Source organism: Symphalangus syndactylus, chromosome 11 (genome assembly GCF_028878055.3).
Source record: "Symphalangus syndactylus isolate Jambi chromosome 11, NHGRI_mSymSyn1-v2.1_pri, whole genome shotgun sequence".
NCBI classification, from domain to species: domain Eukaryota; kingdom Metazoa; phylum Chordata; class Mammalia; order Primates; family Hylobatidae; genus Symphalangus; species Symphalangus syndactylus.
The window spans coordinates 54,792,638-54,811,709 of NC_072433.2; the positions used below are offsets into that span (position 1 = coordinate 54,792,638).

General features: G+C 54.2%; 2 protein-coding genes across 9 annotated transcripts; both read left to right on the forward strand.

Moving 5' to 3' along the window:
- Window positions 1-346: 346 nt before the first annotated feature.
- On the forward strand, window positions 347-12,252 carry LOC129492529 (keratin-associated protein 10-10). 5 transcript variants are annotated; one of them, XM_055297635.2, is made up of 6 exons: window positions 347-485; window positions 729-764; window positions 2,051-2,194; window positions 2,439-2,594; window positions 11,478-11,997; window positions 12,174-12,252. In XM_055297635.2, the coding sequence occupies exons 2-5, from the start codon at window positions 759-761 to the stop codon at window positions 11,589-11,591; spliced, it is 420 nt and encodes a 139-aa protein (XP_055153610.1). In that variant the 5' UTR covers window positions 347-485; window positions 729-758; the 3' UTR covers window positions 11,592-11,997; window positions 12,174-12,252. The 5 variants fall into 5 exon arrangements, with proteins under 5 accessions (XP_055153610.1, XP_063468039.1, XP_055153611.1 ...); XM_063611969.1 differs by lacking the exon at window positions 2,051-2,194 and having other exon boundaries at window positions 381-485; XM_055297636.2 differs by lacking the exon at window positions 347-485 and having other exon boundaries at window positions 499-764.
- A 1,199-nt stretch (window positions 12,253-13,451) lies between these two features.
- ALDOA (aldolase, fructose-bisphosphate A) lies at window positions 13,452-18,113 on the forward strand. Of its 4 annotated transcripts, none has more exons than XM_055297622.2 (9): window positions 13,499-13,632; window positions 14,939-15,071; window positions 15,155-15,366; window positions 16,345-16,399; window positions 16,516-16,676; window positions 17,006-17,089; window positions 17,196-17,370; window positions 17,531-17,730; window positions 17,816-18,113. In XM_055297622.2, the coding sequence occupies exons 2-9, from the start codon at window positions 14,960-14,962 to the stop codon at window positions 17,909-17,911; spliced, it is 1,095 nt and encodes a 364-aa protein (XP_055153597.1). In that variant the 5' UTR covers window positions 13,499-13,632; window positions 14,939-14,959; the 3' UTR covers window positions 17,912-18,113. The 4 variants fall into 4 exon arrangements, with proteins under 4 accessions (XP_063468034.1, XP_055153597.1, XP_063468033.1 ...); XM_055297621.2 differs by lacking the exon at window positions 13,499-13,632 and adding an exon at window positions 14,590-14,743; XM_063611964.1 differs by having other exon boundaries at window positions 13,452-13,632; window positions 17,531-18,113.
- The last annotated feature ends 959 nt before the right edge of the window (window positions 18,114-19,072 follow it).

The window sequence follows — 19,072 nt, forward strand, 5'->3', positions numbered from 1 at the left end:
TGAGCGGCAGGCGTTTCTCCCTTTTGCAGATGCGCAGTGGCTTGGCCGGAGATACATCCAAGTCGTGGGTGTAGCCTGGGGGTTCAATCCTCCTGTGGCGCCCCAGAACCCGGTGCCTCCTCCAACGTCCAGCATCTGATGAGGATCCGACCCAGGCAGGCGGCGGCGGGATTCGCTCTTCCCCTTCGGTCCCCGCGAGAAAGCCCCGAGGGCCGCGGCGGCGCAGAGCCGGTGGCAGCGGAAGCTCAGGCGGGAAGCGGGAGGCGGGAGGCGGGAGGCGGGAGGCGGGAGGCAGGAGGCGGGAGGCGGGAGGCGCGAGGCGAGAGGAGGGAGTTTGGGCCTCGGCGGCCGCCGTACAAACAACGTTCTGGTCACCATGGCAACAGCGGGATGCCGCGAACGGCTTCTGGGCGGAGCCGGCCCCTCGGCCGATTGGACCCAGCTCCGCGCGGAATCCGTGAATTGCCCGCGGCCCAAGGGTGCAGGTGATGGGGGCTGACCGACCGGGGAAGCCTGGCGTGTGGGGACTGAGGAGGGGAGTGGCCTGGGGCGCGCTGGAACCTGCGGGGAAGGCGCCGCCTCGGATCCCCCGCCCCCCATTCTCCTTCCCGAATTCCACCCTTCGGCCCAGCCATGGCCTCAGTTTCCTCAAACAGGAAAGGGGAGGGTGGGCACCCAGGTCTAACGGTGCCTCTCAGCCTCTGAGACCCAGAACCTTCCTTCTGCAGCTCCCGGACTGACTGGCTCTGCCCTGCCCCATGGACGTAAGTCCGGTCCCCTTTCCCTCTCTGGGTCCCCTCAGCGCCCTGTCCTCACCCCGACTGGGCCTGTCTTCCAGCACGGACTGGGGAGGGGGCTTCTACCCAACACAGACTACACCCTGCCAGCTCAGGACGAGAGCTGTGAGGAAGAGTGCCAGGAATGGACTTCCCACGGGAGGGCACATTTCTGGTATTCCTGGCAAGATAAGGAGTTGACCAAGTAATCCAGGAGAAAAGGCATTTCTGGCAGAGGAAACAGCCTGGGGGTGACAGGGAGGCTGCAGCATTTGGGGAACTGCTAGGGCTATCGTGTGTTTGGAAGAGGGGGAGGGAGAGAGGTAGGCAGGGCTAAACTGGGAATTTTGTCACTGACATAAGTTTTAAGTGCCAGGCGTGGTGGCTGTCGCCTGTAATTCCAGCTACCGAGGAGGCTGAGGTGGGAGGATCGTTTAAGCCCAGGAGCTCGAGGCTGCAGCGAGCCATGATCATGCCGCTGCACTCCAGCCTGGGTGACAGAGTGAGACACTGTCTCTAAAAAAAATTGGCCAGGTGCGGTGGCTCATGCCTGGAATCCTAGCACTTTGGGAGGCCCAGGCGGGCGGATCACCTGAGATCAGGAGTTCAAGACCAGCCTGGCCAACATGGCAAAATCCCCTCTGTACTAAAAATACAAACATTAGCTGGATGTGGTGGTGCGTACCTGTAATCCCAGCTACTCGGGAGGCTGAAGTAGGAGAATCCCTTGAACCTGGGTGGCAGAGGTTGCATGAGCCAAGCTTGCCCCACTGCTCCAGCCTGGGTGACAGAGTGATACTCCGTCTCAAAAATAATAATAATAAAATAAACAATAGAAAAAGTTTTAAGTGAGTTACTGGGAGCCATTGATGGATTGTAAGGGAGGGAGGCATACACAAGGACACCTGGTGTGGAAAGCGGCAAAATTGCAGGTTGGATGACAGGAGCCGGTAATGTGGGCTGAGGGATGGTAAAGGAGTGGCAAGGGAGTCAGAGACAAGAGATCTCTTTGGAGAGGCATTCCGGAAGGAAAATCAGTAAGCCCTAGAAGACTCTAGAATGCCGAAGTGCTTGATGTTGCTGAACTGGGAATGATAGGGAAAAAGGCAGGCTCGGGGCACAAGATAATGAGTCAGGGTGTAGTCCTGTTGATGCTCTCCCCACCATCTGGTGGCTGTTCCTCTCCCAGCCACCTCCGCGCCCCTCATGGTATTCCCGTGTTCCTGCAGCCCCTCTCCACCTCCTTGTCACCCCTTCCTCCTGTACTCGTCCAGGCCTCCTCTAGCCCGTGGAATCCAACCCCAGCTCCTGTCAGCAGTCCTCCCCTGCTGCTCCCCATCCCTGCCATCGTCTTCATCGCTGTGGGCATCTATTTGTTGCTGCTGGGTCTAGTCCTGCTGACTAGGCACTGCCTGCTGGTGAGGGGTCTGGTCTGGGATAAAGGGTGGGCTCTGGGGAAGAGGAATCCCGGCAACCTGTCCCTTCATCTGCAGGCTCTTACCCTGAGACACTTGACATTTAGCCCTTGCATCTATCCGTTTTGTGGTACCAGGGGGTCCCTCCTCTCCTATCCCCAGCCAAACCTTTTCCTGCCCCCTCGGGAAAGCTGCCTTGGCTGTCACTACCTGCTGCCTGTTCCACATCCTGAACCCTGTGATCTAGGCCCAGGGCTGCTGCGCGGACGGTAGCTCCCCCTGCAGGAAGCAAGGTTCCTCCGGGCCCCCAGACTGCTGCTGGACCTGTGCAGAAGCCTGCGACTTTCCTCTGCCTAGCCCGGCCCACTTCCTGGATGCCTGCTGCCCCCAGCCCACCGCAGCTGTGAGTTCCATTCCTACCCCCTGCCCCACTGAGCCCTGATCTAGATATGATCAGTGCATTCATTTTTTTGCTCAACAACATTTATTACTGAGCACCTTCTCGAGGCCAGGCACCGTTCCAGGGCATGAATCATGTGGAGCCAGGTGAAAACAACCTATCAGATAATGTCTGGTGATGAAAGCTACTTGAAGAAAATAAAATAGGGTGCTAGCTGGAGAAAGGTGATGTGGGTAACGTGTACAGCACATAGCCAGCACTTCTAAAACTGGGAGCTAAATGAAAAAACAGCTCACACAGCTCCTTTCCGTTCACCGAATGAACTATGTTCTAGGTATAGTGCATCTTTACAGACCTTTGTTTTTCCCAACAACCCTGAAAACTGAGAACTGAGTTTTTTTTTGTTTTTTTTTTTCTTACTTTCCTCCCTCCAGAGCTGGGTCCTCCCCTCCCCTCTTCTTTTTTGTTGTTGTTGTTTGAGACAGGGTTTCACTCTCTCACCCAGGCTGGAGTGCAGTGGTGTGATCTTGGCTCACTACAACCTCCACCTCCCAGGCTCAAATGATTCTCCTGCCTCAGCCTCCTGAGTAGCTGGGATTATCGGCTCACACAACTACCATACAGCTAATTTTTATATTTTTAGTAAAGACGAGGTTTTACCATGTTGGCCAGGCTGGTCTCGAACTCCTGACCTCAAATGATCCACCTGCCTTGGCTGCCCAAAGTGCTGGAATTACAGGCGTGAGCCACCATGGCCCAGCCATGTTTTTTTTTTGTTTTGTTTTTTTTGTTTTTTTTGTTTTTTGAGATGGAGTCTCGCTCTGTTGCCCAGGCTGGAGTACAGTGGTGTAATCTCAGCTCACTGCAACCTCCACCTCCTGGGTTCAAGCAATTCTCCTGCCTCAGCATCCTGAGTAGTAGGAATACAGGCGTGTGCCACCACGCCCAGCTAATTTTTATATTTTTAGTAGAGACGGGGTTTCACCATGTAGGCCAGGCTGGTCTTGAACTCCTGACCTTGTGATCTGCCCGCCTCGGTCTCCCAAAGTGCTAAGATTACAGGTGTGAGTCACCGAGCCCGGCCGTTTTTTGTTTTGTTTTGTTTTGTTTTTTAGAGACAGAATCTTAGTCTGTCACCCAGGCTACAGTGCAGTGGCACAATCATAGCCCACTGCAGCCTCGAACTCCCGGAGAGCTGGGTATTTTTTTTTTTTTTTTTTTTTTTTTGGAGATGGAGTTTGGTTCTTGTTGCCCAGACTGGAATGGAATGGTGTGGTCTCAGCTCACTGCAACCTCCGCCTCCCAGGTTCAGGTGATTCTCCTGCCTCAGCCTCCTGAGTTGCTGGGATTACAGGCATGCGCCACCACGACCGGCTGATTTTTTTTTGTATTTTTATTAGAGACAGGGTTTCACCATGTTGGCCAGGCTGGTCTCGAACTCCTGACCTCAGGCGATCCAGAACTGGGTATTTTTTAAAACCTATATGTTTTTTCTGATTACAAAAAGTATTATTTACAAAGTATACATATAGAAATACATGGAAAGTACCAATCACTTTACAAACCCGCTCTCTATGCCAAAGTTGCTGTGTTTTATATGTATCTCTCATATACTAATACAGTACTATCACTGCTGTATTTTACCATTATTTGGCAAAAATGGGGCGGTATCACGTAGGTTATTTCATCATACCTGCTACTGTCCCCCTACCCCCTGCCTTTTTTGAGACAGGATCTTGCTCTGTCACCCAGGCTGGAGTCCGGTGGTGCAATCATAGCTCACTGCAGCCTCTACCTCCTGGGCTCAAGCAATCCTCCCACCTCAGCCTCCTGAGTAGCTGAGACTACAGGTGCATGCCCCCACACCCAGCTAACGTTTATATCTTTTGCACAGATGGGGTTTCATGATGTTGCCCAGGCTGGTGTTGAACTCCTGGGCTCAAGCGATCCGCCATCCTCAGCCTCCCAAAGTGCTGGGATTACAGGTGTGAGCCACCATGCCCAGCCTCTACTTGCCTTTTTTTTTTTCTTCTTTTGAGACGAGTCTAGCTCTTGTCGCCCAGGCTGGAGTGCAATGGTGCGATCTCGGCTCACCACGATCTCTGCCTACCAGGTTCAAGCGATTCTCCTGCCTCAGCCTCCTAAGTAGCTGGGATTACAGGGATGCGCCACCACGCCCGGCTAATTTTGTATTTTTAGTAGAGACAGGGTTTCTCCATGTTGGTCAGGCTGGTCTCGAACTCCCGACCTCAGGTGATCTGCCTGCCTCGGCCTCATAAAGTGCTGAAATTACAGATGTGAGCCACTGGGCTCAGCCTCTACTTGCCCTTTTTAACCTGACGTCACACTTGGCCACCTATCCATGCCTATACGTGTAGACACGTAGGGGTTACTGTCCTCCTCCTGCAGTGGGGAGTAAGCTGGCTTAGGGAAGTTTAGTGGCTTCTCCAGAGTGTTACGCAGGAGAGCCTTGCATCGCAAATAGCTCCACAGCGTTAGCTGAGGTAGAATCCTCAGGGGAGGAGCCTGGCTTGCAGAAGACAAGCCTGTTTGCATTTGTGGGTTTAAAGATGTTAAATGTAATCGACCACCTTCCTGAGGAATGATTATTTTGGGCTCAGCGATTCAGACAGCAAAGTACCTGCCCTTGGAGTGGTGACCTTCCTTCCCTAGGACAGAAGGGGAGGATAAAAGCAAATTCATAACTTGGGCACACAGTGATTGGTGCTAATCCCTGGCATGTTTTGAGTTTTGAAGTAAATTGTGGGGCAAGAAATGCTTTTTCAGATAATCAGCTTCTGGTTTGCCAGGGGCAGTCACCAGAGGGGTCCCAGGTTTGGGGCTGAGGGGCAAAAGGGCAAAAGGAGGAGACCTTGGGTTCTGAAAACTCCTGTCTTGGCGTGGTGGCACTCGCCTGTAATCCCAGCTACTAGAAAGGCTGAGGCAGGAGAATCGCTTGAACCTGGGAGGTAGAGGTTGCAGTGAGCTGAGATCGTGCCACTGCACTCCAGCCTGGGTGACAGAGTGAGACTCTGTCTCAAAAAAAAAAAAAAAAAAAAAAACCCAAAGCAAAAAAACCTCCTGTCTTAGAGGAGATGCTCCATTATAAAATGATTTCTGGCCCTCTGTCCTGGAGATGCCACCCCCTACCCCTTCTGTCTATTTGAAGTGAATAGCCAGGGACTCATCACCTCGTTGGGAGAGAGGATGGGTGAGGTGCATTGTAAGGATAGACTGGGCCCTCCCACCTTCCCCACAGAGGGCTGCAAGAACTTTCAAACCTGGAGACATTAGGGCCTGATCCTCTCCGGTTTCTGCTGGAGCTAGGAAGGGATTTAACAGGGTGGAGGGCAGGGCAGGTTCTTTCTGTCCTTGAGCTGTCTTTCCACAAAGTACATTTAAGTCGCTCCCTCTTCAGTTTCCTTGTAATAACAGCCCGGAAGGTTACAAATGTCTTGCCACTTGGCAGCTGTAGACACTGAGGCTTACGGAGGCTGGAGTGACTTGGAGGTTACATGGCTGGACCAGCTGGAACAGAAACCCAGGTTTCTCTTCCTTACTGAGGGAGAAACATGCCTGCTCGCCTACTCTGCTTCTTTTTTTTTTTTTTTTTTTTTTTTTGGACGGAGTCTCGTTCTGTCACCTAGGCTAGAGTGCAGTGGTGCAATCTTGGCTCACTTCAACCTCCGCCTCCCGGGTTCAAGCAATTCTCCTGCCTCAGCCTCCCGAGTAGCTGGGATTACAGGCACGTGCCACCACACCTGGCTAATTTTTTGTATTTTTTAGTAGAGATGGGGTTTCATCGTGTTAGCCAGGATGGTCTTGATCTCCTGACCTCGTGATCCGCCCACCTTGGCCTCCCAAGGTGCTGGGATTATAGGCATAAGCCACCACGCCTGGCCTGCTCTGCTTCTTTCACGTGCATGTTGCAAGGTTCTCATTCATTCATTCATTCATTGACTCACTCACCAAAGATTTATGGAGTTACTGTTGAGGCACTGTCTAGGGCCTTGGGGACTCAGCAGAAACAAGATGGAGAAGGTCCCCAGCCTCGCAGGGCTTCCATTCTGGTGATGGAGAGAGAGAAATAATTAGGCCATTACAACAGAGGGTGAGAAATGGCATGCTATGGAGCAGCAGTTGCTCAGCCCTGCATGCGATCAGAAGCAGGTATGGGACTTAAAAGGAAAGCCAGGCATCTAGGCCCCACACTCAGGTCTGGGCTGGGGCTAGAGTTTGTGAATCTTTTACAAGTTCTCACATGATTCTGATGCACACCAGGTTAAGAACCACTGCTGAGGGAAGAAGCTATGATAAGAATAGCTCTCTTTCAGGCTGGGTGCAGTGGCTCATGCCTGTAATCCCAGCACTTTGGGAGGCCGAGGCGGACGGATCACAAGATCAGGAGTTCGAGACCATCCTGGCTAACACGGTGAAACCCCGTCTCTACTAAAATACAAAAAAAATTAGCCGGGTGTAAGTGGTGCAAGCCTGTAGTCCCAGCTACTCAGGAGGCTGAGGCAGGAGAATGGCGTAAAACTCGGGAGGCGGAGCTTGCAGTGAGCCGAGATCGCGCCACTGCACTCCAGCCTGGGAGACAGAGAGAGACTCTGTCTCAAAAAAAAAAAAAAAAAAAAAAGAATATCTCTCTTTCTTTTCTTTCTTTCCCTCCCTCCCTCCCTTCGTTCCCTCCTTCCCTCCCTCCCTCCTTCCTTCCTTTCTTTCTTTCTTTTTTTTTTTTCTCCAGACAGGGTCTCCCTTGTCACCCAGGCTGGACTGCAGTGCTCCCTCTGTTGCCCAGGCTGGAATGCAGTGGTGTGATCTCAGCTCACTGCAACCTCCGTCTCCCAAGTTCAAGTGATTCTCCTGACTCAGCCTCCCAAGTAGCTGACATTACAGGCACTTGCCACCATGCCCAGCTAAATTTTATATTTTTAGTAGAGACAGGGTTTCACCATGTTGGCCAGGCTGGTCTTGAACTCCTGACCTCAGGTGATCCGCCTGCCTTGGCCTCCCAAAGTGCTGGGATTACAGGCGTGAGCCGCCGTGCCTGGCCAAGAACAGCTCTCTTTCGTCCAGCACTCACTACTTACCAGGCATTGTGCTTAGTTCTTTCCACCGATTCCCCACAATGGCCTTATGAAGTAGGTATTATATTTTTTCATTTCATTTTATTTTATCCTTTTGAGAAGGAGTCTCATTCTGTTGCCCAGGCTGGAGTGCAGTAAAACAATCTCGGCTCACTGCAATCTCCACCTCCCGGGTTTAAGCAAGTCTCCCACCTCAGCCTCCCAAGTAGCTGGGACCACAGGCGTGCACTACCACGCCCAGCTAATTTTTGTATTTTTAATAGAGATGATGTTTCACGATGTTGGCCAGGCTAGTCTTGAACTCCTGATCTCAGGTGGTCCGCCCACCTCAGCCTCCCAAAGTGCTGGGATTACAGGTGTGAGCCACCGCATCCGGCCTTAGGTGTTATATTCCTATAAATGAGGAAACTGAGGCTGAAAAAATCAATTAGCCAAGCTGAGGTTCAAACCCAGGCCTTACTAACTCTACGGCCTGAGCTTTAACCATCTCTACGATGATGGCTGGCTCTCACAGAGTCAACAGGAAAAATTCAAGTGAAAAACTCTCCTGAGAGCCAGGAGAGACACAAGGGTTAACAGTCTTGCAGAGTCCTTGTTTAATGTACTTAAACAGCAGATTCCTTCCAGAAACCACATGGCTGCTTGTAACAGTTGAGAAATCCATTAGCCAGTTATTAATGACAAGATCTAAACCCTTCCAAGGGAGAGAGCCAAGAAATGCTTTTAATACCCTCTTTTCTGAGGTAATGGCAGCAGAGCCTCTCTCAGCCACGGGTTCTGTGCACAGAATGATGGTGTGGTCCTTCAAAAGCCCGCAGAAGCGATTTCATCCCCAGACTGAGACTCCCTAGAGACACCCCAAATCACACCCTCATCAAACACAAGAAAATCAGTTCTCTCTCTCCCTTCCACCATGACAGTTCTAGCCTCCCCCCAGGAGGCAGTTCTGTTGACAGTAGCACAGCCCAGTTCAGACCCCTGTCCCTGCAGGTGGCAGGTCCCCTCCTGTCACTGCAGCCCCTAGTGATATCTGATCTCACCAGCCATCTGACACCACACCCCGAAACCTAAGCTGTTGGAAAGGTCATTCCCCTGTTCCTGGCTTGGCCAAGTTTCTGATTGAACTGTACAACTGTGACTGTCGCTACCTCTGCCACTGGCCTCAAGAAGCCAATCTTCTGTCACACAGCCATCCTGGGCCACTTCAGCCATTTGGCCTGACTCCAGCCCATGCCTAAGGCAGTTGCGGGTCATCCCTGTCCTAGGGGAGGACAGCAGTGCACTGGATAGACCAGTTCTCCCTTCTTGCCTCTAAGGACATGCTGTTCCTATTCCCCAAGAGACAGACATAGTTTCCTCCAGGAGCTGAGAAGCCCTCTTCTTTCTTCTTTGCCTAAAGAAGGCAAATGATATGCTTAGATTCATTCATTCATTCATTTATATCTCAGACACCTGCTGAGCATGAGTCCAGTGCTAGCTCAGTGGAGAATATAGGATGAGCTTCCCCTGCCCTGGCAGACCCAGAGAGAGGCTGATGCTCCTGGCACTGGGAGGCAGAGGGCTCAAGGGGGATTGCAGGCAGGACTGTACATCCCAGCTCCATTCCCATCACTTGCCTCTCTGTCTATGCCTCCATTTCCTTTTTTTTTTTTTTTTTTTTTTGAGGCAGAGTCTTGTTCTGTTGCCCAGGCTGGAGTGCAGTGGGTGGATCTTGGCTTACTGCAACCTCTGCCTCCCAGGCTCAAGGGATTCTCCTGCTTCAGGCTTCGGGGTAGCTAGGATTACAGGTGCACGCCACCACGCCTAGCTAATTTTTGTGTTTTTAGTAGAGAAGAGGTTTCGCCATGTTGGCCCAGCTGGTCTTGAATTCCTGACCTTAAGTGATCCGCCCACCTTGGCCTCCCAAGTTGTTGGGATTACAGGCATGAGCCACCATGTCCAACCATCCATTTTCTCTTTTGTAAAGAAGCCCATTACTCAGGATTCTGATAATTAAAAATATAAGGCTGGGCACAGTGGCTCACACCTGTAATCCCAGCACTTTGGGAGGCCGAGGTGGGCGGATCACCTGAGGTCAGGAGTTTGAGACCAGCCTGACTAACATGGTGAAACCCTGTCTCTACTAAAAATACAAAAATTAGCTGGGCGTAGTGGCGGGCGCCTGTAATCCCAGCTACTCAGGAGGCTGAGACAGGAGAATTACTTGAACCCGGGAGGCAGAGGTTGCAGTGAGCCGAGATCCCGCCGTTGCCCTCCACCCTGGGCGACAGAGCAAGACTCTGTCTGAAAAAAAAAAAAATAGATCTAATTCTTTTGAAAACATTAAAATTGGGTGCAGTGGCGAATGCCTGTAATCCCAGCACTTTGGGAGACCAAGGTGGGTTTAACCCAGGAGTTTGAGACTAGCCTGGGCAACATGATGAAACCCTGTCTCTACAAAAAAATACAAAAAATGAATTGGCCGAGCGTGGTGGCACGTGCCTGTAATCCCAGCTGCTTGGGAGGCTGAGACAGGAGAATCGCTTGAACCCAGGAGGCAGAGGTTGCAGTGAGCTGAGACCGTGCCACTGCACTCCAGCCTGGCAACAGAGCGAGACTCCGTCTCAAAAAAAAAAAAAAAAATACAAAAAATGGGCCGAGCATGGTGCTTCATGCCTGTAATCCCAGCACTTTGGGAGGCCGAGGCGGGCAGATACCTGAGGTCAGGAGTTCAAGACCAGCCTGGTCAACATAGCGAAACCCTATCTCTACTAAAAATACAAAATTAGCCAGGTGTGGTGGCACATGCCTGTAATCCCACCTACTCGGGAGCCTGAGGCAGGAGAACTGCTTGAATCCGGAGGTGGGGGTTGCGGTGAGCGGAGATCATGCCATTGCGCTCCAGCCTGGGCATCAAGAGTGAAATTCCGTCTCGGAAAAAAAAAAAAATGGCCGGGCACAGTTGCTCACTCCTGTAATCCTAGCACTTTGGGAGGCTGAGGCAGGTGGATCACCTGAGGTCAGGAGTTCGAGACCAGCCTGACCAACATGGTGAAACCCCCATCTCTACTAAAAATACAAAATTAGCTGGGTGTGGTGGCTCATGCCTGTAGTTCCAGCTACTCGGAAGGCTGAGGCAGAAGAATTACTTGAACCCAGGAGGCGGGGGTTGCAGTGAGCCGAGATCGCACCATTGCACTCCACCCTGGGTGACAGAGTGAGACCCTGTCTCAAAAAAAAAAAAATTAAAAATATGTAAATTGCCATTTTCAAAGATACCTGTAAAGATTTTTTAAATTATTCATGAATGCGGTCTGTTCGTTGCACAGAGTAGATGCTCGAAAATGGTGAATGAGACCTTCTACTTTGGTCTCATGCTGAAGAAGTCCATAAAGCCCACAAGGCATTTTCATGATGGACAGAAAAATTTGTGTGCTTTCTCTGTCTACTGCCTCAACTGCACAGACCCCGGGACTGTAGCAGAACCATCTTTTGAGCTTGACACTGGGAGGCCCAAATTCTAGCATGGGACCCAGGGCCAGTTGCTCTCTGGTCCTCAGTCTCCTCACCCATAAAATGGGAAGGAGAGAACCCTGAATCATTGCTTCTAGCTCCTGAACTCAGTTGTTCAGAACAAGGACTCACTGCTGATTTTTCAACAGTACAAGGAATTGCACTGTTCCTGGGAATGATGGACAGTACCTTCTGTTCCACTGGGCAAGTGAGATTTCCCAGGCCTCTCTGTTCCCTTCTCCCATTAGAGAGCAACAGACGTGGCCCCATCCCCCCTCCCTCACCCCTCTCTCTCCTCCCTCAGGACTGGGCACCTCGCTGCCCCCACTGCTGCCCACTCTGCGACTGTGCTTGTACGTGCCAGCTCCCCGACTGCCAGAGCCTCAACTGTCTCTGCTTCGAGATCAAGCTCCTATGAGGACCCAGGGCCCCTGCCCTCTGGGAAGCGGCCAGCCCCCAGGGCCCATGTGCCCTCCTCCCTGAAGAGCCTTTCCCCAGGCCACTGGAACCACAGATGGCCTGCCCAGCACCCAGGCCTGGGAACTGGAAGTGGCAGCGCAGGGCCTGGCTCCCTGCAGGGCAGGACTCTTGGCCGGCTGGACGGCAGCTCCTCTGGAGGGCCAGAAAAGAGAGGGGCTAGTGCTCGGGCAGGTGCCCCGGCTCCCCTTCCCCTCCCCATGTCAACGATTCTATTTGAAGTTGGGCAGGGGGGTGGCGCTGCTCACCACACACAAGTGTTACAGGAGGAGCCTGGCCCTTGAGTACCGGGTACGCAGGGGTGCCCCAACCATACTCCGTCCCCGGACTCCCCGTTATTTTAGGAGGTGAGTGTAGTGCCAGTATCTGCCCTCCTTAAAAAAAAAAAACCAGGGCTCCAGAGAATCAGAACAGCCACCATCACGGCAGGGAGTCAGGAGAGGAGGGAGATTAGACAAGGAGCCAGGGAGGGTGGCAGGGAGGCCACGTGATCCGAGTCCTCTCACCCCTTTCCTTCCCACAGGTCCCTGGCCAAAGATTTATTTCTCTTGACAACCAAGGGCCTCCTTCTGGATTTCCCAGGAAGAATTTTCCTCTGAAGCACCGGTGAGTGGGCAGGGGCTCCCTCCCCATCAATAGGGCCGACCCAAGTCTTCCTCCCCCTTCCCCCATGCTGGGCCCCACGCTGGTGTGAATGTCAGGGGCTTCAGGTTTCCCTAAATATAGGTCCCTGCCAGAGGATCCGTGGCGGGAAAAGGGCAGGGGTCATCAGAGAAGGTCGGGGACACGTGTGGGGCGGGCAGGAGCTGCCTTATAACCAGCCCGGGCACCCCTGGCTCACTCGCTGCTGACCAGGCTCTGCCGGCTCCTTCAGCCTCGCCGCAGGTGGGCCCCTTGCAGGACCGGGCCGGGGTGGGGATGGGGTTGGGCCGACAGGGTCCAGATGGGGTCCGGGTAAGGAGGGGAGACTTGGACGATAGGAGCAGGGGGCTCAGCATCTGGGAGGAAGATCAGTTCGGGGACGGATTTTCTTTTGGAGAAGGAAGTCAGGCGCAAGGAAGACGTTTGGCAGGAACTGTGACCCCGCATGCCCGACGCCGAGCAGCGGCCGGTGCACAGCCGCGCATTCTGGTTTTCGGTGGTGCAGAGGACTACCAGCCTGGCTGCGGCGGCCCGGGCGGAGAGCACGCACGCATGCGCGACCCAGCCTGGCGCGCGCCTCTAGTTCCGCCGCCTTCTCGCGCTCCGTGCGTGTCCTCTCGCTGCCCTTTCCTCCGCCTCCCTTACGCCTGGGCCAGTGATAGGGGGTCGGCTCCACGCCGATTCAGCCCGCGGGCGAGGCAGGCTAACACACTACTGCGCGATGTGGCCCCTATGGTGACACGCGCTGCAGCCGCGAAGGCCATTAGCTGGGGCGGCCCCGGGCCGCGGGCTGGGCCTGGGAGGCGAAACTCAGCCTCCTTCGTTTCCGACTTTTCCATCTGCGTCCCCCACTTCCCCGTCCCCCCCTCCTCCATTGCCAACATTCTGGCTGAGTCACGGCGCCCCAGAGCGCGCCAGGCTGGGGGAAAGGAACGGAGGGGAGGGCCCTAGCGACCCGCGGGATGTGGTCCGAGTCACGTCCGAGGGGGGTGGGGGGGATCGTGTTCTCGGCGCCCGCCCCTTCCTAGCGCGGCCTCTGCGCTGCGTCTCTCGGGGGCGGCCCGTAGCCCAGTCCATCGCCTGCCATTGGACGCCGCCCGCTTCTCGTAAAGGAAAAAGCTCGGCGGAGGGCGGAGTGGTGCCTTTAAAAGGCCGGGCGCCGCCTTTCTCCTGCCCGCCCCCTGCGCCGCCCCTTCCGAGGCTAAATCGGCCGCGTTCCTCTCGGAACGCGCCGCAGAAGGGGTCCTGGTGACGAGTGCCGCGTTCGCTCCCTGAGTCCACTCGACAGCTCGCCGCCCTCTGCCGCCGCACCCTGCACACCCGCCCCTCTTCTGTGCCAGGTGAGCGCCCCTCTTCACGTGCGGGGACCAGGGACCGTGGAGAGGGATCTTGGGGGCAGTGGCGGGTTGGGCGTCCGCGTGGAGGCCCCCCCTACCCCATGCCAGCATCTCCCCACTACCAGCCACACACAGGCTCCCCGGCCCCTCCAGCCTGAGGTCCCCTAACTGCGCAATGCAGCGGCTCCGCGCGCTGAGTCATGGCGGGGGAGGAAGCCGGACGAGATGGACCATTCTCCTCCCCTTTTCTTGCAGGGACCGCTGTGGTAAAGGATTAGGGTCCCTTAGCCCTGGCGGGGATCCTAAGAGGCAATGAGGAGTGGGGGCCGGCCCGTGTACAGCCCCAGGGTTCTCGCAAGTGGGAGGTTGGTTTCTGCCCTGGGAAACGGGGCGCCCTTCGCGAGGAGGGGAAACCCCTCCGCGGTGTTTGATACCCCATTAACACGTTCCCTGTCTCTCCTTATCGGGCGACCTTGATACTGAGCCCGGAACAGCTGCAGCCGTGTGAAGCGACGGGAGCATTTTTCAGGGGAAGGCGCTTGCCCCTCCACGTTCTTGCCTTGTAGGAACAGTGACGACGGCGAAGCTTACCGCTTTCCTCGCCTCGGGCTAGGGCTTGTTCCGCCGCCCTTTCTTGGGCTTCTCCTTGCTCTCTCATCTTTTTCCTAACACCCCTTTCCTACCACCCGCCCCCTCTCTGGTGGGGAAAATCCTGACCTTGGGATGTCCTTGAAGCCTTGGAGCCCCGGCCAGCCCTGGGATCTTGAGTGGATTGGAAGGAACACCCCAGTGGCAGTCAGAAGAGCTGGGTTCTAATCTCAGATCTGGCTCCGGGGTTGCTGTGTGGCTTGAAGCACAGACCTTTCCCATATCTGGGCCCTTTCCCACCAGGGTGTTGGGCTCTCTGCTCGATTCACGATCTTTACATTCTAAAATACTCCGGTTCGGTTTTGTTTTCAGGCAAGGTGACCCCATGGCAAGGCGCAAGCCAGAAGGGTCCAGCTTCAACGTGACCCACCTGTCCATGGCTATGGCCTTTTCCTTTCCCCCAGTTGCCAGTGGGCAACTCCACCCTCAGCTGGGCAACACCCAGCACCAGACAGAGTTAGGAAAGGTACAGGGGCAGGCCTAGCATAGGGAAGTTGGGCGTACGGGAGAGCTGGGGACCAGAAGTGCTCCAGGGCCTGCTGGGTATGGGGCAGGGGAGGTAGGGAACATTTCTCTGACCTCCAGGAGAGGGGCCCTACTCATCGGGAGATGATGGGAAACCCCAGCTGACTAGTCCTTCCCCTCTGTTTCCTGTACCCAGGAACTTGCTACTACCAGCACCATGCCCTACCAATATCCAGCACTGACCCCGGAGCAGAAGAAGGAGCTGTCTGACATCGCTCACCGCATTGTGGCACCCGGCAAAGGCATCCTGGCTGCAGATGAGTCCACTGGTGCGGGCAGGAGACAGAATGGGTGGAGGGTGCAGGGTTGGGAGTGGCAGGCTGATCCCCTAATTCCCATGTGACACTCCCAGGGAGCATTGCCAAGCGGCTGCAGTCCATTGGCACCGAGAACACTGAGGAGAACCGGCGCTTCTACCGCCAGCTGCTGCTGACAGCTGACGACCGTGTGAACCCCTGCATCGGGGGTGTCATCCTCTTCCATGAGACACTCTACCAGAAGGCGGATGATGGGCGTCCCTTCCCCCAAGTTATCAAATCCAAGGGTGGTGTTGTGGGCATCAAGGTAAGGGGCAGGGCCTCAGGATGTGAGGTTTGAGATGGAAGTGGAGGAAGGAAATCCAGGTTAGTGAGGCAGGGAATGAATGCTGGATTGGAGGCCTAGAGACTTGAGTGGAGCTTGCTTCAGGCTTAGGACATTTACTCGACATTTTTAATCTCACAATTGTGAGAGAACAGTATCATTCCCACTTTACAGATGAAAATCTCAGAAGCTCAGGGAAATGAAGTGTTTTGCTCAGCATAAGTGGCAGAGCCCCAGTCTGACACCCAATTCACTCAACATTTTTGTTGTCAAATAACATTCCAGTGTATCCTGTCTCAGTGGATTGTTACTAAGTGAACTAAGTGAAAATAACTTAATTGTAACTAAGTATTTTAGTAACTAAACATTTTAAGTAAAATTTTTTTTTTTTTTTGAGATGGAGTCTCGCTGTCTCCCAGGCTGGAGTGCAGTGGTGCGATCTCTTGGCTCACTGCAAGCTCCGCCTCCCGGGTTCACGCCATTCTCCTGCCTCAGCCTCCTGAGTAGCTGGGACTACAGGTGCCGCTACCACACCCGGCTAATTTTTTTTTTGTATTTTTAGTGGAGACTGGGTTTCACCATGTTAGCCAGGATGGTCTCAATCTCCTGATCTCGTGATCTGCCTGCCTCAGCCTCCCAAAGTGCTGGGATTACAGGCGTGAGCCACCATGCCTGGCTTAAGTAACTAAATATTTTAATTGTAACTAAGTGAAAATATTTGCCAGCCCTGAGATGCAGCTTAAGGGATTAAGTAAATGTGGGGGAAGACTGGGGCTAAAGAAGAGGAAAGACATGCACACCCAGCTACTTAGGAGGCTGAGGCGGGAGGATCACTTGAGCCCGGGAAGTGGAGGCTTCAGGGAGCTGAGATCCCACCACTGTACTCTAGCCGGGGCGACAGTGGAAAGGGTGCTAGAGGTCATTTCCTGTGTCTTAATGTTGTTACCTTGACCCTAACAGGTAGACAAGGGCGTGGTCCCTCTGGCAGGGACAAATGGCGAGACTACCACCCAAGGTGAGAACTGTTTGATTCTCTGCCCTACGAACCCAACTAGAGCAGGTTTGAGTGCCAGGAAGAGTGAAACCACATGACCCTCCCCACCGTGCTCTGACCCCTCCCTCTTCTCTTAGGGTTGGATGGGCTGTCTGAGCGCTGTGCCCAGTACAAGAAGGATGGAGCTGACTTCGCCAAGTGGCGTTGTGTGCTGAAGATTGGGGAACACACCCCCTCAGCCCTTGCCATCATGGAAAATGCCAATGTCCTGGCCCGTTATGCCAGCATCTGCCAGCAGGTGGGCCTGCAGGTCCCCAATAGGCCAACTCCCACCTCATGGGTTCCAGTGTTGTTAACTTGCCAATTACTTGCCATGATGCCTACCTCCCCCAAAGCAGGCATCAGCTTTGACCTGTGGAGGACACTCAAGGGCTGTTCGAGGCAGAGGGGCCAAGGAGGGATTGTGGGTGGATCTGAGGAGGCTCCTGTCTCCTGTAACCTGCTGAGGGCTTTGAAGCCTGAGTCCCTGGCATCATCAAGATATGGTCTTGACCACTGGCTGTGGAGAACTGTAGGTGGGACTCCGGGTTAGGAGGCCTCACAGCAACCCTGTCCCTCACCCTGCAGAATGGCATTGTGCCCATTGTGGAGCCTGAGATCCTCCCTGATGGGGACCATGACTTGAAGCGCTGCCAGTATGTGACCGAGAAAGTAAGTGGCTGCCTGCCTGACCAGTGCAAGGTGGCTGGGCGGGGACCCTGGGACTAACCCCTATCCTCTCCACCCCACTACCCTCCATGTGCCTGCTCTGCTTCAGGTGCTGGCTGCTGTCTACAAGGCTCTGAGTGACCACCACATCTACCTGGAAGGCACCTTGCTGAAGCCCAACATGGTCACCCCAGGCCACGCTTGCACCCAGAAGTTTTCTCACGAGGAGATTGCCATGGCGACCGTCACAGCACTGCGCCGCACAGTGCCCCCTGCTGTCACTGGTGAGGCCCACACTCTCATCTTGATCTCTATGCGGTAGATAAGCTCCACCCACAACCCTATGCCCATTTGGACGGACTTCCATGGCAGCTTCCACCAGCTCCTGCCAGCTTCCTGGGTTTCTGACCACAGCCCCTCTTGCCTCTCACTCCTGCTCTACAGGGATCACCTTCCTGTCTGGAGGCCAGAGTGAGGAGGAGGCATCCATCAACCTCAATGCCATTAACAAGTGCCCCCTGCTGAAGCCCTGGGCCCTGACCTTCTCCTACGGCCGGGCCCTGCAGGCCTCTGCCCTGAAGGCCTGGGGCGGAAAGAAGGAGAACCTGAAGGCTGCGCAGGAGGAGTACGTCAAGCGAGCCCTGGTAAGGATGGGCAGGAGGTGGGCAGGGTGCCTGGGTGGACGGGACTCGGAGAAGAGCCCTTCTCACTCCACCTCTCCCCGCTTAGGCCAACAGCCTCGCCTGTCAAGGAAAGTACACTCCGAGCGGTCAGGCTGGGGCTGCTGCCAGCGAGTCCCTCTTCGTCTCTAACCACGCCTATTAAGGGGAGGTGTTCCCAGGCTGCCCCCAACACTCCAGGCCCCGCCCCCTCCCACTCTTGAAGAGGGGGCCTCCTCCTCGGGGCTCCAGGCTGGCTTGCCCGCGCTCTTGCCTCCCTCGTGACAGTGGTGTGTGGTGTCATCTGTGAATGCTAAGTCCATCACCCTTTCCAGCACACTGCCAAATAAACAGCTATTTAAGGGGGAGTCAGTCATCTGTGTCTTGTGGTGTCTAATGCAGGGGAGGGCCTGGGGAGGTAGGTAGCAGAGCCCAGAAGAATGAGCGTCTGTTCTCTGTTCTTTCTGGGCAGGAAAGGAGCGAAAGGTAAAAGGACCTTCCTGCTCTGTTTTATACTTGGCCAGGGCTTCGAGAAAGGCTGAGAGCTTGTGACATTTTCTTTCAGCCACTACAGGCTCTGCCCCTTCATCTAGCAGCATCAGATAGGGCTCACAGTTGGGGAGTATGGTTGTAACTGCTCATGTCTTAGGAGGCTTCAGCCTCAGCACTTTTAGGTCCAGAACTCAAGGAGGGGGTGGGCAGAAGACCCCTGTGACAAAAACCCACTAACTAGCTCACTTTTCCTGAGTGACATGAGCCAGGCAACATAATGGGTGTTCTATATGAGTAGATGCTATTATTTTCAATTTATACCTAAGGCTCTTTTGCCCAAGATTGAACTGTTTCTTGGTGGAAAGGATTATCAATGCATATCTCTTTTTTTTGAGACAATCTCACTCTGTCACCCTGACTGGAGTGCAGTGGCACGATCTTGGTTCACTGCAACCTCTGCCTCCTGGGCTGAAGCGATTGTCCTGCCTCAGCCTCCCGAGTAGCTGGGATTACAGGCGCACACCACTATCGCCTGGCTAATCTTTGTATTTTTTAGTAGAGGCAGAGTTCCACCACGTTGGCAAGGCTAGTCTCCAACTCCTGACCTCACATGGTCCCTCCACCTCAGCCTCCCAAAGTGCTGAGATTATAGGTGTGAGCCACTTCGCCCAGCCAATGCGTATCTCCTTAATCTACACTATTGAGTTTGCTGTTTTCCCATCTTTTTTTTGTTTTTGAGACAGAGTCGCTCTTGTCGCCCAGGCTGGAGTACAATGGTACGGTCTCTGCTCACTGCAACCTCCCCCTCCTGGGTTCCAGTGATTCTCCTGCCTCA